Here is a 27360-nt window from a genome sequence, read left to right as displayed (position 1 = left end):
ACGTTGTGACAGAAGTGTTTGCGTCGTTTCATAATCCCATCTTAAGCCATTCAGATGTGATGAGTGAAATGGTAACATTGACAGGTGACAAATATTCCCCAGAGTGGCTTAAAAAAACAGCAGAGTCGCATCGCTTTGTCAAAGATAGGTAAAGTGATGTCACTATGACAAAGGAGTATCACGTTCTGTGTGTGTCTCATGGATGTCGTTGGTTAAAGATGTATATATGAGTGAGAGTCAAACCACGAGGTGTCCTCTTTTCTACCAGTAGAGTTGACAAAAAGAAGAGGGAGAAATGGCTTCGTGTGGCATCCTGATTAAGAAAACAGTCTTAATGCCTGTGCAGATATACCTTATGCTGGACACTATTTTAGACATACTGAAGAAAGAGGAATCCATAGATGAGGGCAAAATATTAGAATCCATCAAAGCAGACATTAGTCAACAAGAGCTCCCCGAGGTGGACGATGATGAATTGTACGTAGAAAAGAAGAGAGTGGCAATGGCTGGCGTGCACAAGGTACTGCGCTACATAGTAGAAAAACGTTTGAGTATGAAACTGGAGACGGGAAAAAGAGCCGGAGAAAGAGAATGAGTAATCAGTTGGCACATCTGTGAACATTTGAGACGATGAACATTTTAGTTTAATTTGAGACGATGATCATTTTAGTTTAATCATTTTTTCCGTGTGAACAGATTCGATTTTTATGAGAAGTAGGGTGCGAAACAATAAATTTGTTTGTAATGAAATGTGTGTAGTCATTTATGTGCCGATGGAGTGTTGTAAAGAGCTTCCCGATTTGTACCCCAAAGAAGTATATTACCAAACCTATTTATGCCCTCACGAGATCTATAAATTTGATACACATTCCTGTACCAAAATGGGTCGCTCCCGCGTCTTGCTGCATGCCATTTTAAGATTTGAAGACACACCGTCCTTAGAAATATGTTATCACCTGATTTCCTGCGTCGCTGACTATAGAGATGTGTGGATATTTCTGGTACTCGTTTGCGAGATTTTAAAACAAGACGAACTGTTTATTCCCCTGTGCCGAAACGAAGTAGAAAGAATTGATTTCGAGGAGTGTTGTCTGCTCATGGACCATGCGGTCACTCAAAAATGGCCTGCGAAGCAAGCCCTGGGGGAGAGGAGGGGGGATTGGGAAGCAAGCCCTAGAGGAGAGGAGGGGAATTGGGGCAAGGGGAGAGGGAGGGCTTGCCGCAGACCCCCACTAACCAACGAAATTTCCGATCTCATATGGATGAAAAACTCCCATTGGCTGGGAGCAACACGTTGTCAATCAACCCTCAAAGTAAACAGTCGTCAGGGTGACTACCTTTTAGAAAATGGCGGACGACTGTGATTTCGACATTAAGCTTAAATATGTTTTAAAAGAGTGCCTAAACGACAAAATTACTTTAAAAGAAGAGCAGTGCCAAGCATTGGAACAGTTATTCGTTAAAAGGAAGGACCTTGTGGCAGTTTTGCCGCCTGGTTTTGGAAAGAATCTTATTTTTCAACTGTTGGTTTTACTTGCTCGATGTGACCAGAACCTTGACGAACATCGGCCGTTAGTAATCGTAATTACTCCTTGAGTGAGTATTATTAAGGATCAGATTCTTGAAATAGAATCTTTTGGTCTTACTGGATGTAATATCGTCAATGCACTCGACAATTTCGAAAAGCTATCACTTTTAGATGTTGTTTATGCATCTGCCGAAAGCTCGCTAGACAAAAAGTTCACAAACTTTTTAAAACAAGACATGAGATTTATTGCAAGAACTATTGCAGTTATCGTCGATGAATCACACACTATAGAAACCTGGACGGGATTGAGGTAGGTAAAGTTCAATTGCCGATATTTGTGTCACCAAAAGGCCGTGAAAACAAGCTTATAGTTTGGCAGTTGGTTTGCACTTTCCTTCTCTCTTTAAGACTGATTTGCAGTATTTTTGTCAGAAAGGACAAGAATAGTGAAATGACTACAGCGTTCCATTCCGCCTATGGCGAACTGTCTTCTTTGAGATCGTTCTTTGAGCTAGGTTTGTGCCTTCGTTTTCCTCATACTGAATAACTTAGAAAACTGAAAATATCCATTCATACTGTTTTTATGTACAAGTTTTTCAAAAAGGAACAAGTTTTATTTTATTTTTATAGAAATCCCCATTGCAGCCTTGACAGGCACAGCCGATGACGACACAAAAAATATCATCTGTTCATCACTGGCAATGAAAGACCCCCTGATTGTATCTATCAGTCCCAATCGCACAAATGTAAGATTTCATGTCTTCCACCAAAAAAAGGATGATGCATTTTCAAGGCTTGATTGGCTGATAGAAGAACTGATGTTAAAGAATGTTGCAACAGATAAAAGCATCATATTTTGCAACACCATGAATGATATAGCACGAGTTGTCAATTACCTGCTCATGAAACTTGGTGGAAAGGCCTATTTCCCAACCAGCTCATGCCAAGGGAAAAATTGTTTGATTGGAATTTTCCATTCCAATACCTGGTCACACCAGAAGGAGCAGATAATGGAGTCACTGAAGGGAGACGGTAGAATCAGAGTGGTAGTAGCATCATCTGCCCTAAGTATGGGGGTTAACTTTCCTGATGTCAAGTATATCATTAATTGGGGCCCAGCCAGGAACTTGCTACACCAACTCCTGGAAGCTGGACGAGCTGGACGTGCTGGACGTGATGGAATACAGAGCCATAACATCATTATTTATCATGGGCAACAACTTATCCACTGCAGCAAGGATGTTAAAGAGTTTGTCAGAGCTGAAAATTGTCACCATATATTGGCATACACACTTTTTGATCCAAGTATTAAATCGCTTGAGCCTGATCATATATGCTGCTCACACTGTGCTAAATCATGTAAATGCGAGGGTGAATAGTGGAATTATTCACCCATTTACACAACAATGGTAGAGAACACCACTCCCCTACCTTTTCTGACAAGGTCAGTCTGTGAAGACGACAAAAAGGATCTGCATTCAAGCCTGGAAGAGTTACGACATGAAATGTCAGCAAGCAAGTCGTTGTTTGATCCTATCATAGCACATGGTTTTTCTGAAGAGCTCACTGATGATGTTGTGGAATCTTGTGCTTTGCTATTCACTGTAGATGATATTTGGAATAAATGTGCAGTGTACTCTGTGGGTCATGCTGTTGCAATCCTTGAAATCATCCAAGAAATATCTCTTGATATTCCCAATTTTGATGAGACAATGGCTATGTTAAAGCATGAACACTTCTTGACATTTGACGCCCTCGATTTTGATGTGTTACAAGAATTTGATGATGTTGGTGATTCAAGTGGTGATGAATGGTCAGATAATGAACCAATTCAGGAAATATAGACTGAGCTTTTATTTGGTAGGTCTTAGTTCATTTAGCAGGTATTTCCACTCTGATATGATTACCATGTCATGAAAGGTGCCTTGCTAAGGTTGGTGAAATATGGCTAGAAAACCTAACTATTTACCTTAAAAAAAAACTAAAATATTTCTCAGAAGTGGCCAACAAAACCAGGTGCTGCAAATACCTGAGGGTGTGTTAAAACAATTTCTTAGAATGCTGACCAAACAACAATAATACTTCAGAATATCCAATAATTCCAATTGATATTTTGAACAATTCAAATATGTTCTCTGGGGTATTTTTGTTTTTTCAGTCAGCATTTTGAGAAAATATTATATCACTCATTCAGCATAATACACCCTCTTTAAATTGTTTTTGAAATGGTTAGATTCCAATTTTAAAAACTTTTGTATGAATCATTTATTGATCATATTATGTCCAGACATCTTTTAGCTACAAATGTGACAGTTTGATAAACATCTATGTAAATATTGTGAATATGTTTGATATTTAATACCCATAGTTAATGTAAATATTATTTGAATGTTTATTTGAATGTTTTTCTCTGACATATCATAATGATCGAGTCTCATAACACCAGGTAATATCCATCTAAAATATAAATGTGCATATGTGCAAAATTCATTCCAAAGTGCATGCTGTTTTCCATGATTTCAAATGTTCTTTCATCCAACAATGAAGGTCTCTAAAGTCCAAGCCCTTGACTAAATTTGAACTCATTTGTGGGAAGGAGGGGTGACCTTCCCTTCCAGGTGTATACGTGAAGGTCTTTATTTGTAACAGATCATCCAGAATCTGAGAAACAGCTTCACTCTTCATTGCTTCTGACCTATAAGAACTTTTCTTCTTCAATGAACAATCACTGTCAACATTTCTAATGATAGTTTCAACCGCATCAAGTGTTCCAGCCAGCCGGGCTGCATTCGTTTCATCAAGATTTGGTCCAAGAGCAAGCCACATCTTCTTCAGTAGACAATTCTGGTGCTCTTTCTTTAACTCAAGGGATATGTTGCAGCCTTTTCCACCATTAATGTTATAAAATCGGTTCCATTTGAGTCGCTCAGCCTCAAATTTTGGGAGCAAGGCATTTAAATTTACCAAGAAAAGGAGAACAACATAGGAATATTTGTAGTGATTGTGTAATTTATAGAGTAAAAGTGCAACTCTGTAAATGTCACATAAACGCTGGCCATCCCCTTCCTTCACTGCATCTTCGAATGCCATTATTAACAGACCAAAGGCCATTCTACTCTGATGATAATTGTATAAGTAGTCTTCCTTTGGCTTCTCTTTAGTGTCAGCAATTCAACTTGAACTTGCAAATGGATATGAAGTCCCAGGATGAATCTGTTTCTCATGCCTATAAATAATAATTACTGGTTTTGAATGCTTTTCTAAGGAATACTATTACCCAATTATGGTATCAAAAGTGGAATGAAAATTACAATTTTTTAAACAAACTTTCTTCACATTTGAAGAACCCAGATCAGTGTTAGCACTCAGTTAAGCATGGCAGAAAAATACCAAAAGAACTTTAATAATTTGGTTACTCAATATAGCATAAAGTGGTGAAATATATATCCTGCAAAGCAATAAAGTAGGCAAAACCATTGAATATTAAACAAACCTGTGATGAATATGTTAAATGCTACAAAGTATTGCACAAGTTTTTGAAAAGCACTCATTGTTTCAATCATACTGACCTATTTCTAGTTGATTTTGTTTTAAAGCACAAGCCACAGTTACTTCGGCAAATGTAGTAGCCAAATTCATCACCTTCAAATGGGGGCAATAGATGAAGGTTGTGTTTTTCAAGCTCATGCCTGTGAATATTAATAAAATTAGAAAAAAAATATATTTTGTTTATTTAGATTTTGTCTATTTACTACTCTTTCATGATTTACCTAACTCTTCTTGAATGGTATGTGAATGTTGCCATGCAGCCTTGAAATCGACATGCAAACCCCTCATTCGCCCTTCTTTCAAGTTCAGTCGTCTTGTTCACAAGTACATTGACACCAGCTGCCAATACAAACTCCATCACATAATCTTTACATAATTAAAGTAGCCATTCCATCTTAGTTTGTCTTGAACAATGTGGCTCAGGAAAGTTTAAAGTTGGCTTATCTGCAAGTACAACAAAGAAAAAACTAGGTGTGATAATTAAAATTATGTAACAAAAATGTTTACATACTTACCATCAATGCTGGACTTTTCACAAAATGTCATGAAAGAGGCACAGATGTGTGCTTCAAGTTCCCTTGAGTGGAATTCTTTGTATTCATTATAATGATTGTGGACTCCTTTGGCAGCATTAGTTTTACCTGTTCTGACCATGCTGGTCTTGGAAGTTCCAATCTCATCTTAGTTGGGTTATCATCTGGCCTCTCTAACAAACTGGAGCTCACTAATCAGTATGCCATTAGAACTCTTTTAAACATGGATAAGTCAAACTCATATAGTACCTTACTTGACCATATGGGACTGACGACCCTAGAGCATCGCAGATATGCTCATGCTCTCTGCCTTTTTTATATAACATGGGGCCGAATAATATTAGGGAGATGTTTTTATTTTGTAATAATAAACATGACCTCAGAGGCTTCTGCAAGCTTGATCAGCCTACTTATTTTAGCAGATTCATGCATAGGTCATATCAATACGTCACTACAAGATTATGGAATAATCTACCTGATTATGCAAGAAGAGCTCCTTCTCTTTATATTTTTAAATCAATGCTGGACGAGGTCAACTTGACTACCAGTGTGGAGTGTGAATGCAACTCTTGTACATAGTTTATTTTATCCCTAGCTTGTTCTCTCTTAGTCTTATTGATTCCTATTTATTTCCTATATATGCATCATGATTCCCATACGATTTTATAGTTCCTTTTTATTACTACTATTATCATCGTCTACCTTGTTATAATTATATATTATTTTAACCTGGCATGTTCACATTAAAACGATTTATACTCAATAGTGAAAAGTGCATAAATAAACTACTTACTTACTTATCAAATTTAGGTTTAAGTTGGAGGAATTGCCAAATGACATGAAGATGCTTGCCATGTTGGCAGGTGAATTGACTATTAGTGCTAAGTATTTCTCGCCCTTTGCAAATGTTTCATTAGCTGATTGTAGGGATGTAAAGGGTACATTTGGAACTGACAGGTCAAACAAGTGGAAGCGATGGAATTACCACCAAAGAGTAAATGTTATCAACAAGGTTGAAGCATTTAAAAAAAGAGTAGCACTTAAAAAACTTCTGCGAAGACAAAGAGATCTAAAATCACAGATTTCATTGCCAAACAAAGTAGTACACAAGAATTTTTGCCTCTATTAAGTTCTTATATTGATAAAGCTCATGTGGAACCCCTTCATCTGAAGAACAATGCTTGGCAGTACCTTTTTAAAGCAGTTTTGACAGAAGCTATAAGAAAATCTAAGCTGCCAGCTGATTGTAAAAAGTTTTCAGAGGTCCTACCTGATAGCCCTTTCGCACGAGTAATTACAGCTTTACAAACAAAAGTAAAGACCAGGCGCATTGCAAACAAGACAAATCAATGGTTCAATGAAACTCAAGGGTCTGGTGCTGATTTGCATTACAGATTTACTGGAAAAGATTCCTGTTGTTTTTTTCATAATTTCATGAGATTAATCAAGTGGCTTACCTGTGAAAGTGACTCCAGGAAAGAACATCAAACAGTTCTTGCTTTAGCTTATTTAGATGTGAGACTGAGAGACTGTGTTTCTCTCTTTAATAGATTCGCAATAACATTAGACCAGGTTGATCAGCTTTCTATTGCCTGCTATGAGCATTTTAAAGTAAATTCATTGCTCTTGCCAAGGTCTGTAAATCCTACTGTCTGGACATTGAGTCACATTGTCCCCACTCATTGTCGTCAAATGCTTGAAAAGTATGGGAAGGGGTTGGGAATGGTAACAATGGAAGGGGGAGAAGCAAAGCATGTGTTTCTGAAAAAATTAAGTGAAAGTAAAACATATCAAAACAGATGGGTTGAAATATTTAGACATGAATATGTGATGCTGATTTGGCTGCCTCACCATGGTTTTCAGCAGCCAGAATCTGCATGCAAAAATGTAGCCTACATCCCAGAAAGGGTATTCAGTGATCCATCTTATTGTTACTGTGGTCTGTTAAAAGCATGTCGTGAGGATGCTAGGTGCTGCTTTTGTGGGGACCCAATCATGAAATTTATAGAGCATAGTGTCAAGGATGGAAAGATTGCTCCACAGCTTTTGTAATCAATGCTAAATCTGTACACAGTCTGACTCAAAATCGCTGTTGACTTGAGATTATATTATGATATTGTATTGGTGGCAGTTAGGACCTTTAAGATAGTGTTTGAATAAATTACACTTCGATCACCCTTCTGTTGTGTGGTTTTGATTAAAATTTGACCCAACAAAACAAATCAAACTGAATGGCATTCCAACATTATTTCCAATATTGATAATGCAAGTCTTTGGTATTTTAATAGGATTTATTGGTAACTGTGCAGAGTGGAGTACAATTAAGGCAAGGTAAGAAACTTTAAATCAGCTGAGTGCCTAATGTTAGGACAACTTATAATTACAAACAGCCTGGAATATACTCCATTCCGTCTAGTTTTCATGACTTGTATGCCTACGAAAAGGTGTGGGCAAATTCATTGGTGAATTTGTAGTGAGCTTTCACCACTACTTGCTGTGTCCTCTTGGTAAAATGTGATGGTGAAAGGAGTTTCAGAACTTATGGAAACTTTTGAAGTTCCCTTACTTATTCTTTTAATCTTCTTCATTAGGAATTCTCGGACTGAGTCATTGCTTAGCTCGGATAATTTGCCAAAATCTCGAATAAGTCTGTTCTCTCGGTGATAGTAGATGACATCTGTGTGGTTTTCTTCTTTGTACGAAACTCCATAAGCAGAACGGGCCTTTTTTGCACTGTAAAATTAAGGGAAAAATTTCCCAGGACATCGCCCATTTAAACTCTACGATCCAAGCGCTTCGGGCCTTCATTCTTGGACTGAGGCGCCTATGGAGCATCTTTAGCCACATCTTTACTTCTCATTCGAGGAGTGCTAATGCTGGAATTCGTGACAACTTAGCTCGTTTCAAAGAGCTTTGGCCCACACAGTGTTTTTCAAACATTGAAGTAAGACCTGTTTTCACTTCTTTAAACAAAAACAAATTATCAACTTCATTATGTAGTGGATGCAGAGCCTCAGCGGCGTTCAAAATAGCATTTTCGACCGCCATTTTGAAACTGTTTTATACTTTTATTCGTATCTCCGCTGTTCAATTTCAAACAACAGCGGGTGGCAAAGTTCCACTTCACAGCGCACACCAGCCTGGCGTGTAAAGACTTGCCAGACTATCCATCCAAGGCCTGTGTGGTACTTAATGAAGTCCTGTCTTGTGTAGACGAACGAACCAAGATGGATGATTTGGACAAAATCAAATCCCGCATCCATCATTCCATGCTGTATGATTTTTACGGAATCAGTGATGACGAGAAACAATTCAACAAAGTCTACAACGGTGTGATGACGGCTTACTTGGACTTTGTACGTTATTGTGAAGACAAACCTCCCCCCCAGAGATTCCTCTGGCTACAGCACTGAGTACAATAGTTCTGATGACGAGCAAGATCGATGATTGACACCTGTCAAGTTTATATTAAAAGACTTTACTCACACATTTTACCTCATCTCAGCACAAACAGCAGCATGTTTGAAAATTTGGATGACAACCCTAGATGGTGTGGAGTTGCTTTAGATGATTTACTACGCATCATAGAGCAAAATGCAGAGTATGATGACTACTGTCGAATGCAGAGGCATGAGAACCAGTACATACAGGCTCACGAACCTATACAAGTAGAAGATGACGAAGATGAACAACTGTTTAAACTGTAGGCAGATGTCATGAAAGCTTTCCTCACTTACACGCAACATTGTGAACAGCTCTACAGAAAAAAATTAGCAGATGAACAAAGCAGCAGCGATGAGGATAAAGTGTTTGTGGCACCTAAAAAGACAGAAGACATTAAGAAAGATGACAAGCCTGAACCATTTCCAGAACATTTAGCTGCTATTATGAACTCTTAATTTGCACCTTGTATTTAGCATGACAATAAAAACTATTCCTTGCTTATTTATAATCGATACCACACGTGTACGAAAACCTTTTGGGATTCTTATAAATACCTCTTTTGCTTACAGACTTATTCGGTTACCAAAAATAACCCACGATACCCAAACGCGTAATATAGGGTCCATTCAATTTTTTGGTACTTAATCCCGCCGCCATCTTGGATTCTTTTGTTTTTAAAGATAACCGCTATGTTTTAAATATTTTAACCCTAACCCTAACCCTAACCCTAATAACCCCTCGTACACCTACACGGTATGAATAATTACTTATGAATATATGAATATGTAATAGTGCTATCAAGGCCCACTATACTACTAGTGAAAACCTGTAAGAGGCTGTTACTGAAAGTAAGAGAAGACGGGAAAGATCCATTGTTCGCAATACTAGATTGGTGCAATACCCCTAGTGAGGGATTTGACACCTCTCCAGTGCAAAGGTTAATGGGTAGACGCACCCGCACGTTACTGCCGACATCTGCAAAACTCCTTAAGCCATGTGGAGATCCAGGGGCAACAGCGAAGACCCTAGCGGCAAACAAGCGATTGCAATGTAGGCAATACAACAGAGGGACAAAGAGCCTTGCTCCTCTGCAGGTTGGGGACGCCATGCGTATGAGGTTGCCAGGTGAACAGAAATGGAGTTTGGGGCGCTGCATCCGTTCCTTTGGCCGATGCTCGTATGAGGTTGAAGTTGAAGGACATTGCTTTCCAAGAAACCGACGCCAGAGCAGCCGCCTCAGAACTACACAGAAGGAGTCATCCCAGAGCAGACTCCGGCTAAAAGCCATGCAAGCAGCCTGAATCCAGTGGACGAAACCGACTCATTTCCAGCACTAGCTGGACCGGAAAGAGACGGGGAAACTCCGCCCAGCCCAAAATCATGACGCTCAGGTAGAATTAGACATCCACCAGCCTGGCTTGAGGAATATGAACTTTGCTAAAGGAACACTGACTCTAGTTAGTTATTTAGTTGTAGTTACTTCTAGTTAGAAGTAACTAGAAGTACACTTACTTCTAGTTAGTTTTATCTGAACCCTTTCCATGTTTCGGAGATTTTACATGAACTCCACACATGAACAGTTATTCTGTAGTATACTGAGGTCGCAATGTTTAAGTTTGTAATTGGTTCTCGGTTCTTTTTTTTTAATTTTTTTTTTTTAATAATTTTTTTAAATTTTTTTTTAACAATTTTTTTAATGTTTTTAAATTTTTTTAATTATAGACCGGTGAGCAGCACTTCTGTGAACAGTAGTTGTAAAACTTCTTGTATTTTCTTACGCGTTTCGTCTAACTGTCGTAGACTTCTTCAGGGAGTTTTACAAGTGTGACTAAACGCCTGTATTTATAAGCCAAAGTTACAAGGGCCGATGACAGTAAAGGCTTGGCCAGACTTACGAACAGGAACAGGCGAAGTGGTGAAAAATTTGTGAAAAATTTAACATGTGTAAGGCAAGGTGAGAAAAATATTTTGGGGGCCACAGTTTTGACTAAAACCTGCTCGTTTAGTATTGTTTTCCTTTTTTCTTTTTGTTTTCTTCTTTTTGTGTAGTGAACATAAGGGAGGGAGATGTAGCGTGACATACTGTGCACGTGACAGCTTAGTCACCAGGTCTCGGGTTTTCGACATAACAACACCAGTAGGACCTCGTGCTTGCTTGACAAGTGCTGGATTAAACATATTCTGTTTCTGTTATTGAATGTTGGAGGTTTATTAATATATGAAACGCGACAGGGTCAGTGGGGGGTCAGTGTTTTGTCCTAGCCCACCATAGGTTCTACCAAAAACGAAGACCACCAAAACTCAAAACCTTTAAACAAAAACCCTTTATTTTCTTTCTTAAGTATAATCTTGTAATGGATTCTTATTTTCTTACAGAGTATCCAATAACTTATCAGAGTGAAGCAAACAAAAGAAATAACACAAGTAATATGCTGCTCAATTCAACACCTCAACATTCTCTCCCTTCCTTGCACAATTTAGGGCGTATCAAGAAATGGTCTACTGTTCCGGCTCAACTTCATACATTAAAGTAGTAAACAATAGTCCTTTTGTTCTTTGTAGCGCTGAGGGACCTAGGCGGAAGCGACGCAAAAAAGTTTGACGAATCGCAAAAAATTTTTGCCATCACAATTTAGCTATTTTGGAAGAGGAGGTAGCGCATATTTGCACACGACCGATAAATTGTCACCGCAGTACCCCAAGGGAAAATTCAACGCTGATTTAGCTGCTTCGGGGAAGTGGGTAGCGCAAATTTGTCTCGATGAGTCAACTCTCAATGGTCTACCCCTGGAAAAAATTGACCGCTAATGTGGCAATGCATGCATCGAGAATTCAAAATATGTTGTGTCTCATTCAGACCACCTCTCCACATATAAATCTTTCTCCAGAAACTGTCATAGTTCTAAACTAAAGTCGTCATAGTTCTAAACTAAAGTCTAGTCCTTCCGAGCGTTTAAATTTCCCGCTCGTACGCTAATCGGAGGCTTCCAAAAATCCCTCGTGTGTTCTGAAGCTGTTGCGCTATTGTTCAAAAATGGCCATATAGGGTCATTTTTCGCCTGTCTAACAAAGCCTATTGTTATCAATTTTGAGCCACTTTTCTTGATATGGGTGATAATTTACAAAATTAACCTATAATCCTTATTGTTCCGAAATCTTTTCAATCATTTCCTTGGCATTGAATCAATTTCAATTACATTATCATTGATTAATACTTCTAACACCTTATTACAGAATATCTCGTTAACTTAACAACCCTGTTGAATTTTCAACAAGTTGACGACCACCAAAGAGGTAATGTGAAAACATTCAACACTTGGAAAACCTCTTCCATCCTTGCACAAATCACAAGAATTAAAGCAAAACTTCTTAAAATATGTTGTGAATTATTATATAAATAAATGCACCACAATTATGTTTGATAGTAACATCATTGACAACATATTCCTATTATTTTTTACAGAATATGTTGCATCTTTCGAGCAAAGAGCAAACAAAGAAGGTAATGTGTTCATCATTTCAAGACTTGAGCATTTCCAACCCTCTTGTCCCTCCAGCACCCTAGGGATGGTAACTTGCGGTGTTACTTTGGAGAACTTTGTATTCAATCAACCAATACGTCTGAATGAAACAGACAACACATAGAGTAACTCATCATTAAGGACTTAATCATTCCCACCCACCCACCTCCAATAACATACTGTAGGGCCAGTGATTTTGAATGGCAATTTGGAGAACTCTGTATTTAATCAACTAAATACCCTGTGATTGACATTTTTCTTTCAATACTTCAATCATCTTCTTGACTATGAATTCATATCAATTACATTGTCACTGATCAAATATTTTTAATACTTTCTTACAGAGGTTCTTGCAAATGCTGATTTGTGCATGCTCATGCACCAACAAATTCAAAACAACACAAGGAACAATGCTCAAATTAATTCAACATTCTAAGATTCCCCTCAACCCTACTACAACTCCTCAAAAGAAAAGCACAAATTCTCGAAATATGCTGCAAATTATTTAAGTAATAATCAGATGCACTATGTAATATGCTACAAATATACTTATCAATTACACCCTTACTGACTACATACTTCTTTAATTTTGTATGTATAGAACATCATCCAAGATATGCAACACCAGCAACCAACACAGGTTAATGTCCACATTATTACAAGACATAAACAACATTGCCCTCTGCATTCAATCAACCTATTACTCTGCAATTGATATTTTTCCTCAATCATTTCCTTGACAATGAACTCCTATCAATTACATTTATCACTGACTAAAACTTTCCAAAACTTGTTATAGAGTTTCTTGCAAACGGTGTTTTATCCATAATAGGGAGCTTAAGATACAGATGTTTTTGGGGCGACGGCGACATGGAGACCGATTAACATTGGGGCGAGATTGACTGTGCATGCGGCCCCGCCGTCGCCCTCACGTCAGCGACGTGAGATCAGCAAGTGTGCCGTTGTGGTGAAAACGTGAGTTCATCTTGTTTGTTTTTGTTAATATACTGCCAATTTTGTCACCTGTATTAAAATGATTATATTATTTGTATTATCACATTTCGCACAAATCATCACACGATGTCTCGGCCAACTCAAGAGACCTTTTGTTTTCTCTTTAGGTTAAAATGACCAAAGCAACTGCTAAATCAAAATCGTCGAGGTAAGTTTTGGGCACGTACGTGTACAGTACTTAAATTCTTAGCATAAAAGGGAATTTTTGCTTGCTGCCATTCCCTTTATCAATTCGTAGATGCACCTCGAAAACGTACACCTCAGATCTATGGAGATTTTCTTAGCTTAGTGCGTAGTCTTGGACTGAAACGTCATATACTTAAATAAAGTTCTTATCGTATCCAACTTTCCTTATGTAGTTAAAGGCTGGCTTCTTCGGTAGTGTAGGAGCTCCCGTAAGTTGAGTATCTCTGAAGGTGTCTAACTGTGATAACTCGGTAGAACTGAGTTCTTCTAACGACTCCAATTGATATTAGAACAAGCTGTTGCTGTTTGTACATCTCTCCTATTTCAAGTTATACGATATTAAAGCCATAGGACATTGATCTTCTGATCACAATGTAGCTCTATGTTAAGTGTCTTTAATTCTTGTTTCCAAATTAATTCTAACTCCGACTCCTTTTTTTTCAGCACAATGGAATGGACAAACATGCATGACACATTTTTTTAAGGGAAGTCAGAGCATCTGACCTGTATGAAACAAGAAAGGGTAGCCCAGAGAGAGGAAAGGTGTGGGATGAGATTGCTGCAAGACTCAACAGCCTCTCACATCCAAAATTCATTGTTAACAAACAGTCATTGCGAGATAGGCTCAATCTTCTTTGGGCCAAATTCAAAAACAAGAATAGGGAGGAAGAAAAAGCAAGTGGTATTAGTCCAGAGGTGCAAGAAATAGACACTCTGCTGGAGGAGCTGTCTGAAAAAGAAGAAGAAGCAAAAAATAAGCCCTTGATTGGAGACAAAAAGCAAAATGCTCAACAAGAGAGAGCAAAAGCTGAGGAAATGAGGCTGAAGGCAATGGAGACAATGGGACAAAGTAAAAACCGAGTTGAGGAAAGTGATGAAGTAAATTCAAGAAAGAAAAAAAGAAAAAGTACTGGTGATGCTATTGGATTCTTGGAAAAGAAAGCAGAACAAGAGATGGCCTTGTGGAGGGAAGAAATTGAAATAAAAAAACAAGAAGGGAAGAGAGGTTCCCCAGCAGACAACAATGCAGCAGGAAATGTTAAGGATGATTCAGCAACAGCAAGAAGATCAGCAGAAGCAGCAGCAAAGAAAGGAAACCCAACAACTGCAATTTATGCAGTCAATGTTAAACCAGCAGCAACAGCAATCACAGGTTCTTCTAAGCCTTATTGAGAGGTCCCAAGGAAAATCACTAACAGTTGCTCAGTGTTGGCACTTATTAGTACTGTTACAAAATTCCTTATTGTGTTTTTTTATTCCATTTCTCATGTGCAAGCTGTTGTTAAAAAGTGTTTTAATGTCATGTAAGAATTCATAGACATTGTCATGGTTCCAATTCCAATTATGAAAGCAAATTTTTAAAATAACTGCCAACTTTGGGGACTGTAGTTGGAAAATTGAAACAAGATAAGTTATGTTGTATTGGCATTGGACAGTCTTACTGGATTGTAAGCTGCAACTCTTTCCTTTCTCTTTCTCTCCTTTGTTAATTTTCAAGCCACCATAAAATGACACTGTCACACAGAAAGAGCGGCAAGGGTGTCCAATTATCTTACTGAGGTCAGCATGTGTGCACATATTTTTAGGTTGAGTTTGGTCTTATAATTGACCCATGCAAAGGGGCTAATTTTGATTTTCAGGGGTGCAACACTGTAAAATAATTCGTTTTAAATGGACACAGAAATTTGAAAGTGAATATTAATTGCAATACCTCACTCCTTGTTAAATGTAACACTTGAGATTGTATATCTTTGACAGTACAGCCCATATATTAAATAAAATTATTGCTCTATCTACTTTATCAATGGATTCAATCAAATCCATATAAGTAAAAAGCATATTAGACAACAGAAAAAAACAATTGTTGAAGCCACAGTTTCTGTGATTTACTTGAGTTGTTGCCAACGAATTGTTCTTAATTTTAACATTTCATGCTTTTTCTTTGTTAAGATTCAGTGGGCAAACACAAGCTCTAACTGAAAATGATTTTTTCGATATCAGTTAGTTTTACTATTGATACCATAGTAATCATATATTTTCTTTTCATATTTGTTGTCATCTGGATTTTTTTAATTCATCTAAAGTAATCCTGGAGGCTTGGAGGGTCAAGTTCAAAAAAATCTGAGGTCTTATTATCATAGAGACGTGTTAGAGCATTTCGTAGGAGTGCACATACAACATATGTTTTACCAATACTACTAAGGCCAATTTTTAGATTCTTTTTAAAATCAAGGAATTTGAAATAGTTTAAAATATCACCAAACAGCCATTCCACTAACACGCGGACAGAGCTCATAGAAAAATTGAACATCTCCATCTGGGGAGTGATAGCTGCTCCTTGGAATGGTCCTTGGAGGTTCACTCGAAGAGGGTAAGCAGAATCTCCATATATACACATAGGTTGGCCAGTGGTGGAAAATGGCTTTTGCTCTAAGTCTCGTAGGAGTCCAGGGGTGCTTACCATTTACATTGAAAAACCGGAAATTCCAGGTGGAAAATCAAATGGTACGCACCATTCTGTTCGGAACATTCCGAAAAAAGTGGGTGGTCGTTTGAGGCGATCCACTTTTCCCGCCCTTTTCGGTTTTCCCGGTCAGCGAGCGTACCATTTGACAGTATTCATTTGGGTTTGATTGTTTTTTGAGCAGTCAAAACAAAATGGCGGCTAAAGATAAAAGCGAAGGTAGGTGAAAATTACATTTTTAGTTTATTTTACCGAAAAAAGGTGGTTTGTTTACGTGAATAGATGTTTTCCCGCTGTAAACTGCATTTTCCCGGATTCTCTCAAACCGTAGTTTTTTTTAAATTTGGCAAAGTCGACGTGTCGACGGCAGATTGTAGCTTGTGGATCGACGGTGGTCTGTCTTCATTTCATAAACAGGGTTCATAAAGTACGCATAGTGAAGCACAACCTTATAGGCTTGCATCAACATTGTTTCGAGCGGCAAAACAAACTTTGTTTAATTTATTACAAGTCGTTTAAAGCAAGTCTAAATTACTTAAGCTTGTGCTTACGATATAAGCTCATAAGCTTTTTGTGGGCTTTGTATTATGGATGGTTTCCACTTGAGCTTAACTTAATATAAGTTTGAGATTAATCTTACGCCCTATCGGTCTCTAAATTAAACGCTTTGTCACCTTCTGTTAAAAGCAGAAAATCTAGACAGATGGGAGGACCGCCACGTGCAAATGCTGATATGTTGCTGGAAGGAAAACAAATCGTCCTTTGGTAATGGAAAAAGTACAAAAAAAGAAGTTTTTGAAAAGATCGCCGCCGACTTCAATGGAAAGTCAGATTTAAAAGTGTCTGGTATCCAGTGCCTAAGGAAATGGGCGAAATTAGAGGCTAAACAAAAGGAGATTGTTGATCACAACAACAAGAGCGGAAATGGTACACGTACGTGGAAATATTATGCACAAATGGAAGATTGTATTGGTGGACAAAGTAGTGTCAACCCAACTTTCACTCTGGAATCATCTTCTTCTACAGTCATTTCTGATCATGGAGAGAGCTCGTCTGAAGACGGCGAAAATTCATGTGCTCCACCCGACAAAAAGAAGAAGACTCCTTCCAAACGCCCCTCAAAGAAACGAAGAAGCAGATCCTCAGCGTCCGAAATGCTTGAATTTCTCAGGGAATGTCAAGGTAAAAAAGAAGAGGTTGAAAACAAAAAACTAAAACTTTTACAGGAGATAAATGAGGAAAAAAAAGCTTTCAGGTCAAATCTTCTGGAGGTTATGAAAACTTCAAACAAGTAAAGTAACTGGCATCATACACAACATTTATGCACATTGATTTATTGATGGCCATTTTTGAACATTGAAGATAATTCTGTTGGCCCTCATTTGTTATGAAAGTATTCCACTGTCTATCACTTGATAGTTGGAAACTTCTTGCCTGGTTTGTCTATTTGTAATACAGCTGGTTAGCTTTATTAAACATGAAGTTTCTCAAAACTACAAATTACTTACTTGCATCTTACTCAGTTTGTTTATTTGTTATTGAGACATTCCACTTCTTAACTGCAGCCTCCCCCCCCCCCCATCAAAGGAGGGTGTCTCATTGGAAGTCTCCTAATGTGATTGACAGCGACAAAAATTTATCCTTCGACTGAGTAAAGTTTTAAAAGGTTAATTATTTTACAAAACATACATCCTCAGTTGCAATGAATAAGGTCAACCAGCAATCAGATTTAGTAAATGTTGACGCTTTTGTTCTGCTGGTCTGTTTCGAGGGAAACTATCACAACCACTACAATCATCATCATCATCATCATTGCCATCATCAAGAAAGTAGCTTTCGTCAAAGTCATCATGAACAAGAGCGAAGTTGTGCAGGACACAAGCTCCCATGATTATCTCTGTCATCAGCTTCACACTTGAGTGATTTAGGTGGCTCAGCTTTCTCCACCTCCCTTTCAAAAGAGATATTGAACGTTCCACTATTTGTCTGCATGATGACAGAACATTGTTGAACCTTATCTGATTTGCCAGTAGGTGGCCATTATTACGAAAAGGTGTCATCAACCATCTGTAACAATATTAAGAGGTGCATATTGTTAAAAATGTGTAACCTTCATTCATTCATATTTATTTCAATTTCTGTCAACTATGACCAAATCAGACAAGAGCATTAAAAATCTTAAACCAAAGAAGTCATGATGGTTATTAAAAATCAATTACATGGCCAATTTTGATGCTCAATTAAATTGAAAAAAATTTTTGTTTTTTTTTTTAACTACGGAGACAATATTGATATCAAACACTATTCATCTGAAAACATACCTCAAAAGTGGGTATCCTCCATCACCTATTAGATGATAATCACAGGGAAATTTGTTTGCTGAAGTTGCAAACAGTTCTGAATTTCTCAAGACTCTCGAGTCATGTACCGAGCCAGGCCAGCCTGCCAAGACATCTGTTAGGCACCATGTTGTTGTCGCACACAATCTGTGAAGGCATGGGAAATTTGCAAATTATCTTTATTTATTTTATTATGTTTTATATATTTATGCAAATTTTACAACACTCATTAATGAATAGTATCCCACAGAAATAATATTAGTTTATATTTTTCATCTATGTCAGACTATTAAAAAAAATTTCACCTGCAACTGCAGAGCGTAAAACTTCTTTCTACAGTTGAAAGATTCTCGATCCACAGTAGGTGCCTTGATCTTTATGAATGTTCCATCCACTGCACCTTAATACTGACCAACAATGAAACTATTGTCTTTTTTTTCTATTTTGCTCTCTTTGGTAGTTTTATTTACACAATGAAAGTAACCGATTAATTTATTTTTGAGATAATAAACATATCTAGAGTGGACTTTATCATTACGGGTAAGTAAATCCTCGTATATTCAACTTTTCTTTTATGATTAGTGAATTTAAAATTAAGTTCAACAGAATGTCTGACTGTTTTTCTTGAAGTTACATTTGCCTGCACATTTTTTTTGCGAGTGTTACTGTTCCCTTGATAGTATTTCGAAAATTTTAACTCTAAAAAATTTAAAATTCCATGTTTGTATGATCTGAAAATAACATGAGAAACTGTACTGATAGGTGGCTTCAAACCAAACGAAAATAACTTTTAAAGTTTGCGATTATAACATGCCTGTCACGATAAAAGCACTGGGCAGCAATAAAATTCATTACCTATTGTTCCTGGCATCCCTCCATCCTCAAAATTTTGGGCAATCTCTCGCATTTCATTCACTGAAAACCACACAATAATTGCCATTTCAAGTTATATGCCATACGATCTCTATATCTGATTTTATGATTTCTGTAACATTGAAGAAAATACAACGCTATATGTTTTCTGCACTTGTTGTGTTTTAATCAAATTTCTTGAAAGATTTTCAAATCAAATTTCTTAAAAAAAACAAAAACAAAACAAGCGAACACACAGTTTGTCAATTACGGCGTGTGGATGATATGAGAAGTATAAACTTCCCCAAGCCACTTCATTGGCAAGCACAAAAGCTTGTCTCTTGCTAGTATCACTTCAAAAGACTGAAAACATTTACGTTAGTTTAAAAAGAATATGAATTCCTAAATTACTCGTGACCGAAGAAAAGGGAAGCGATCGCAAGAAAACGAGGGAATACACATACATAGCAATTAAAAGTTCTTTACTGCGATCGATTTTTTTTCTAAACTGCTTCGAATGAATACATTAACTATACAAATACGTGATTTTTGTTGCCATCTTCCAAACTTAATATGTTTATGTAAAGTATAAAAAAATTTTCTCACCATTTGGCCATTTTATGTAGCGCTGGCGCATCAACAAAACAGCAGAGTTAACTCTTTGCAGGACTCTGCCGCAACTGCTCATCGTGATGTTGAATCGATCTGCCACTTGTCGCGTTGTTTCACTGCCGTTTGCCATCATCCACAAATAAACTAAAAGTTGTTTTTCTGTCGGGATAGGGGCCCTGCCAAATGGGTTTCCTGCATTAATGACACCGGACGCTAAAATTTCTCGCGTGAGTAACTCAAAACTGTTACGAGTTAAACGAAAGTGGTTTTTAAACTCATCACCAAAATAGGACGGAACTGTGACTTCAAAGTAGCCTTCTATACGGTTTAGACTTCGTCTCATATACGTTGAGGCCACGGATAGGATAAAAACGTCATCTTCGTAATCCAAAAGGTCAGAAACGTCTAATTCATCCAATATGGCAAACAAAATGCCTTGTTGCGCCATTTTGTTTACCTCCTCAACTGGTTGCTAGATTGTGTGCAAGGATGTTACCATAGTAACAAAGGAAGTCAACCGCTTAAAGCCCTTAGTGGAGGCTCACATTTCCGTTCGGATCGCTCTTGAAGGTTCACAACCCGCTTACCCTGTTCTATCCGGGAGGGAAATGCATTACCATTGACAGGGAATTCTCCAACTGGATGGTTTAATGTAAATGGTAAGCATACCAGATTCTGCCAGCATTCCAGCATCATGTCTCTTTCCCTCTAAAAAGATACTAGAGCATTAATGTAAGTTCAGAGATAACTGCAAGCTCAGACATTCTTGCTTTTCGTCACGCTTGGATTAAAAAAAGATTGCGTGACAAGCCAAAAATATGAAAGTTGATGGCCCTGCCCTACAATTTGTTTTCTAAATGTTAATTGCAATACTTACCCTATATCAGAAAATTAAGGAAATGCTGCCATTTAAAAACTATGTTTATAACTATATTTACCCTCTAGCTTTGCTTTTCAGATTACAAGATCTGTGTATTGATAAACAACAGTTACTTACAGGGCCGTAAAGATATGTGATCAACCCATTTGGCAAGACGAGAGACTGAAATTTTATGGCGTGAATGCGTTTATGTCCATTGGACATCACTCTCTGATGCTGATCAGGTCTGGCAATGGGGCGCACAGTCCCATCAACAAAACCAAAACAATTCTGAAGTGCAGCCCCTTTGTCGTGAACTAATCGAGCATAAATTTCCAGTGCAGGTGGGTTTAGCAGTGCATTGTTCCATCGAGTTAGGCGATGTCCGTGGGTATTGTAAAGAAAATCAATGACATGATTTGTGGCCATGCTTAGAATGGGTACTGGACTGCCAAAACGAGGCACCATATCACCAAATCTGCATGGGTAAGCAAGCCGTCGTAAAAGCATACAGAGGCGTTCCATTCCATCTACTATGCTTCTTGGCTTAGTTTGAAGGATGGTGGAATCTGCAAGGCTTCAGCAAGAACTGGAAGATCCTTCTTGTCAAACCTGAATTCTGCTTTGCACTCAGCTTCACTCATGTTATCCAAGGCAAAGCGACTATACTTGTCATATGGAAAATTGGGGTTTTTAGAAGGAAACATTTCATACAAAACCAAGAACTCTTCATCGCTAATAAGATTAGCGTCATAGTAAAGGATGAGGAGATGGCGGAATTCTTCAAACTTAGCCATGCTACGACAAAAAAGCCTTAATTTATAAAGTGCAACAAATAAAGTCGACGAAGTTGCAGAAGTCGCAGAGGCCGGCCGTCATCAGAATCTTAACAACTTAAATTATGGCACGAAAACGGCAACCTCTGACCCAGTCTACCTGGGTTGTCACATCACCGTCGCCCCCAAAACGTCTGTATTTTAAGCTCCCTAATAATGCACCTGCAACAACAACTTTAATGAACAATAATAATAATTAGATGCAGGAACTTTAACTTCATACCACTGCTGATTATATATCTCTATAACTTTCTTACAGAGTACGTTGCAGAATGTGAATTGGTGGAGTTCGATCAGCAGACCAAATAGTTCATCTGTGGTGAATGTTATGCGCCAGCATGTTCAACATCACAACCCAGGTAATGCTCAAATAAATTCAACACCTTAAAATCCCCCCATCACTTGTGTGACTTAAAAGAAAAGCACAAGTTCTCAAAACACATTGCTAATTATCACAAATGCATAATGTAATGTCTTTCAAATATAGTTGTCAATTGCTTTATTACTGACTACATATTTCCATTCCAAAGAACCAGAAAACAGAAGAAGAAACAATAAAGGTAAGTACCCATCAAATTAACACCTACCTTCCCACCACAACTTTGGGTAACATAGACCTAGCAAGTTACAATGTCAAATTGGAAAATTTTGTATGCCATCAACCAGTTATCCTATGATTGATATTTCCTTTGATTTTTTACAGAACATGCTACTGAAAGATCTTTGAGGTGTTTGCAACGCAAGAATATCATTGCATTTAATACCATTCAATACTAAATTCTCCTTGTATACAAATAATACTACTGTTTCAAGGCAGTTCAGTCTATCTACACTAAGAGTGATATTCTCAATAATTACTGTATCAACTCTAAATGTCAAACATTTCTGTACTAACATTTTTAGATGCAATATGTCACAGGCGTCACACTGGTTCCCAAGAAGGTGAGTAAATTCATCAACATGTTAAATATATCTTCTACATGATAGGACACTGACTACATGAAAATTATGTCAGTAAATCCAAAACATCTTAGAACTCATAGGTTACTGACTATTGTATGACAACAAACTAAGATATTCTATCCACAAGTCATACACATTTCAATATTTTACTTAACTTCCTCTTCAAAACTGAAGTTAAAATGTATTCTTGAGTTTGACTCTAAAGATCTAAAAGAAACACTCTAGCTACTATATATTTCCTTGTAACTAAATTACACAAATTTAGTATTGGATGAAAACAACTGACAACATCTGCCAGATAAGTTTGAGTATTCCCATTACCTGCTTCTTGCATGATCTATAGATGGTTTAGAGAGAAGTTACTTATTTTTCTTATCTGGAAGTTTACTGGAGTCAAAAGGTAATAAAAATACTTTGTTCATTGACTACGAAAAAATACCCTATACATCATAATCATTCCTTTAATTTTCTCCAAAACTATGTGATACTTGTTTCTCAATAATCACATATATAGCTAAAAGCACATAACTCAAAATTTCATTTACATTGTAGCTCGTCAGTTCCAAAAGATTAAACACACAATGGTATCAATGATACAAAGCTTGTCAAAAGTGAATGTCCAACTAGAATGGATCAGCAATCATTATGCTGAACCATCAGCCTTGGTAACTAAAAATTCTGTTAGTTATTCCTATAATTGAAAATTACCAATCAAGCTAAATAATAGTAACATATCATAGAAACTTAAATTTGAAAACTGAATTGTGCCACTATTATCCAATTCATACACTACTTCATTGAAAAAATAAAATAAACAGGTATGAATCACATGATTTCACTCGCACGCTATCCTTTGTGTTTCACAGACCTCAAGACAAGACCAATTGTTTGTACAACAAATGTTGGAGGTTTGCAAAGGAGTAAGTGTCCACTAAATGTAGTTAACTATGAAATTCAACCACAATTACAACAAAATCGAAAACGGTACTTGTCATTGATAGTTACCTGCAAAAATTCCACATTCCTCACACTAGACCAAACAATATTCATACACCAGATTGTGAAATTTTTACACCCACCTTAAATATAATTTTTTCCCTTCTGATATACTCTTTATCAGTGATTTCTTTTGTATTAGTTTGCCGCATCAAATCTTGAAAACATTAATGAAGTATCAGCTTCCACCAACAGTGAAGCAAACTACCATTAAACAGGTAACATTCTGCTTAATTGTTCGTATTATTGTACTCTACACCATCATGTACAGTTTCCTAATCCACATAACAGATATCACCATGCCATTAACCATGTCTAGACAATTTGTATAGTGGTTCTCGAGCTGGAATGATATTTGGATTTGACATGAAACAATAATGGTTCACCATTCCCAGGAATGTGTGCAACTGAGTAACATTTTCAGGTGTTGGAAAATTCTGTATGACTTCCATCCACCCGCTACTGGCTTGATGCCACTGCCATTTATGACATGATCAAAATAGATAACTTGCAACACATTGACTAAGGAATTGTCTCCTCTTAACCTCACTCCAGATGTTGACAGTTACTTTACTTCTGCTTCTAAATTCTGCATGAGATTATCGTTGTTTTTTCCACTGATTACAAAATTTTGTCAACTATGCTTAAAATGACAAGTAGAATATTCTGTAGGAAGTTCTCCATCATTCAATGTCATCAATTAATGTGCCTGATACAAGACAAGCTTGGTAAATTTTTCTCCATCCCCCAGGGTCGACAAAACACACTGCACATCATTTGACACCATATCTGCATTTTCTTTAGATTTCTAAAACCTACTTATTTTCTCTTTCAGCAGCATATGGAGACCACATTTCCACATTGTGTTACTACCCTAGATTAAAAAGTTGTAAGTTAATTTTAATGTCGTTAAGTTCGTTTTGTTTTTAATCAAAGTTAATAATATGTAAACATCAAAGTGTTACAAATTATAACGTAAACTAATAATAAGAAATAGAACGTTCATTAACCGAGTCCTCTTCTGTATAAGATGTTTCTAGCCTAACAGTGATATGACTGTTCAACCCTCCGTACACCTTTAATCAGTACATGCATCCCGCTGTGCCCAAAACAAGACGCCTACTGACAAAATCATTTATAAAACCTTTGCTAAACATTGAAAGTTACCTTTCCCCTATGCGATGAGCGATTGTCCAAAAATTCATAATTCCAGTGTTTTCCTACTTCACATCCTATTTTAACAGCAATCTTGTAAACAATTCCCAACCTCAAATTCACGTCGACTTTCGCATTTCTAACCCACCACCACTTGCATTTTCTACAAGCGACTCACCGGCAACAATGAACATATTGGAAATTTTTTGCGACCATTCACAGTTACGCCCGTGGAATTCACCATCTGCGCCAAAGAACACAATACAGATAAAGTAGTACTACCTTAGCAACTACTTCGTTACTAAGAGACTGATGTTCACCAGTATTCCTCTGACAAAGCTGAATACAACGTGGAAGGTACGCGGTTAACAACACGGGCCCAAGTGTGCAAACTTCAAAATTTAGCGAAATCTGCAAAGTTTTAAAGAGCTGATATTTAAAACCTACAAATATTGTTGCAGTCGAATATATGTTCCTATTTCTAAACGTTATAAGCAGAAATTATTTTCCGAAAATGTCTAGACGGTGTGCAAAGCTTTTGCACTGAGTTGATAATTTAGGGTGGGTACCCTGACCAGCAGTCCATGGACTACCCTCGATGGACTACCTAAATGGACTACCCATATGGACTACCCATATGGACTACCCATATGGACTACCCATATGGACTACCCATATGGACTACCCATATGGACTACCCTAAATTACTTGCCTTCACGCAAGCGAATCGAGCGAAAAGAGGGACTTCATTCTCTTTTGTATCAGACGCGTTCAACCAGCAACAACCTGTTAAAAATAAACCGATCTGTCACTTCATAACTAATAACTCCACCTCAATTTGTCGCCCGCTATATTCCAACGGCTGTTATTAAAGAGGAAACAAAAATGCTCCCAGAATCTACCTGGACTGCTTGATCGCTCTTGACAGACGCACGGTTGGTGTTAATGTGTACTTTTAGGTTAAGCTTCAATGTACTGCTCTAATCATCTGAAGATCGCAATATCTAAAGTAACTACACTGTAGAGCTGGGCCCAGAGACATTTCCTAGAATGTAACTATTTGCAGCTGACATAGCAGGAAATAGTTACACTTACGGACAAAGAAACCTGCACCCATGCATGCATTCATTCACAGACAGTCGTTTCGGCAAAGCCCTTAGACTTGTGAGAACCAAGTCCTCAGCTAAAGTCTCTCAAAAGAGCTCTTTGCAAATTGCTATTTGATATTTTAGAAAAGGAGGATGAGTATATTGAAATCCTCCAGATTGTTAATAAAGTGGTTCATGAATATGTTATGTCTGTTTTTTTTTCTCCTCCTTGTCTTTATAGATTGTCAGTAAGTGCTGTGTTAATTTGTCGATTCATCATGTGTTTGTCTTGCCCTGCCACGACTAGCCTCCCAGCTATTTGTGGGGCAAACCTTTTCAAATATGTATTTCGTAATATGAATAAAGTTGTACTAATCTTTCTATGAGAACATCTATAACTTCAACACACGCCTTCGTGCTGGAAGCTATCCTCACTAGAAAAATCACCTCTGAGTTAAATTTACGGAACGGAAGTCGGCTTTGCAAAGGGACAACAAAGTGTGAAAGAAACTTCTGCCATCGCTACCACGTATAACCCTTCTTTGCCAAATTATAAAAACTTCTTAACGAGCAAACGGCAAAGAGAAATATACAAAAAACCGCCATAATTTCAGCAAATCTCTGGATTCTTTAGAAAGCACTTGTTCCGCAAAAGGAAAAATTACTTGAAATTTCTTTGCAGCAATGTCTGTAACAGCCAAGACAGTAACAGTAACAGCCAAGCTAATAAGATAATAAGATACTCACCACCCTTCACGCGCGATGAATGAATAAAGAACAAAGAAGAACAGCTGACCAGCGGCATTAAGAAAAGAAAATGGCGACAATCGATCTTTGATCTTTGTTTATTTAAAGGTAGGTGATTTAGGGTAGTCCATAGGGGTAAGTCCATATGGGTAGTGTAGTCCATTTAGGTAGTCCATTTAGGTAGTTCATAGGGGTAGTCTATTTAGGTAGTCCATATGGGTAGTCTATTTAGGTAGTCCATCGAGGGTAGTCCATGGACTGGGGTCAGCGAAATGTATCCACCCGATAATTTATATTAATTATAATTTTTTTAACGACTTTATTGGGCATATCAGATAAATATTTGAACAAGGCAAAAGTAAAAGTACAATAATACAATAACAAATAGAAAATAGAAGAGAAACTGGTAAAACTGCACCCAAAAGGGAAGGCGCGAACGGGACATAAGTCCCTTGCGAGGCGCCGCCCATTATGAATTAAAAAACACTATAAAATAAAAAATTACAAAAATACAAAATAAATAAATAAATAATTTAAACTTAGTGGCACGAGCACGTACTGGCTATTGTCCACATGCAGGCCCAATCAATGTCATATATAGTTTTTAGACGGTCTAACATTACATTGCAGACAGATTTCTGGTACAAACCTGGGTTGTCAAAGCTGGCGGATGG

The 27360-nt window shown here is 37.5% G+C and overlaps 3 protein-coding genes, 1 long non-coding RNA gene and 4 pseudogenes across 4 annotated transcripts; 5 read left to right on the top strand and 3 right to left on the bottom strand.

Moving 5' to 3' along the window:
- Positions 1 to 2229: 2229 nt before the first annotated feature.
- On the top strand, positions 2230 to 2911 carry LOC148722056 (uncharacterized). The gene has a single exon (XM_088735430.1). The coding sequence runs from the start codon at positions 2230 to 2232 to the stop codon at positions 2905 to 2907; it is 678 nt and encodes a 225-aa protein (XP_088591556.1). The 3' UTR covers positions 2908 to 2911.
- Positions 2912 to 6415: 3504 nt separating this feature from the next.
- Positions 6416 to 7668, top strand: LOC148722055 (uncharacterized; annotated as a pseudogene).
- A 25-nt stretch (positions 7669 to 7693) lies between these two features.
- LOC111322607 (uncharacterized) lies at positions 7694 to 8723 on the bottom strand (annotated as a pseudogene).
- Positions 8724 to 14238: 5515 nt separating this feature from the next.
- On the top strand, positions 14239 to 15093 carry LOC111322589 (uncharacterized; annotated as a pseudogene).
- A 756-nt stretch (positions 15094 to 15849) lies between these two features.
- LOC148722054 (uncharacterized) lies at positions 15850 to 21698 on the bottom strand (annotated as a pseudogene).
- LOC111322588 (uncharacterized) lies at positions 16245 to 17743 on the top strand. Its single transcript, XM_088737128.1, has one exon. The coding sequence runs from the start codon at positions 16965 to 16967 to the stop codon at positions 17532 to 17534; it is 570 nt and encodes a 189-aa protein (XP_088593254.1). The 5' UTR covers positions 16245 to 16964; the 3' UTR covers positions 17535 to 17743.
- Positions 17928 to 20763, bottom strand: LOC111322587 (putative nuclease HARBI1). Its single transcript, XM_088737129.1, is given in 6 exon segments — positions 17928 to 18306; positions 18561 to 18700; positions 18702 to 18725; positions 18866 to 18978; positions 19434 to 19493; positions 20037 to 20763. Coding segments are annotated over 6 exon segments (1146 nt in total). The 5' UTR covers positions 20491 to 20763; the 3' UTR covers positions 17928 to 17951.
- Positions 21699 to 22539: 841 nt separating the features above from the next.
- Positions 22540 to 23910, top strand: LOC148722053 (uncharacterized). The gene is made up of 3 exons (XR_015992143.1): positions 22540 to 23365; positions 23567 to 23620; positions 23839 to 23910. It is a non-coding gene; the product is annotated as an uncharacterized LOC148722053 (long non-coding RNA).
- Positions 23911 to 27360: the final 3450 nt, after the last annotated feature.

This window comes from Stylophora pistillata, chromosome 10, assembly GCF_964205215.1.
Source record: "Stylophora pistillata chromosome 10, jaStyPist1.2, whole genome shotgun sequence".
NCBI lineage: Eukaryota > Metazoa > Cnidaria > Anthozoa > Scleractinia > Pocilloporidae > Stylophora > Stylophora pistillata.
Note: the sequence above shows the minus strand (reverse complement) of the source record. Positions and strands in the feature narration are given on the sequence as shown.

Coding starts and splice junctions, on each gene's coding strand:
- LOC148722056 (XM_088735430.1), top strand. CDS start 2,230: ATGAAAGACCCCCTGATTGTATCTATCAGTCCCAATCGCACAAATGTA.
- LOC111322588 (XM_088737128.1), top strand. CDS start 16,965: ATGCTGATATGTTGCTGGAAGGAAAACAAATCGTCCTTTGGTAATGGA.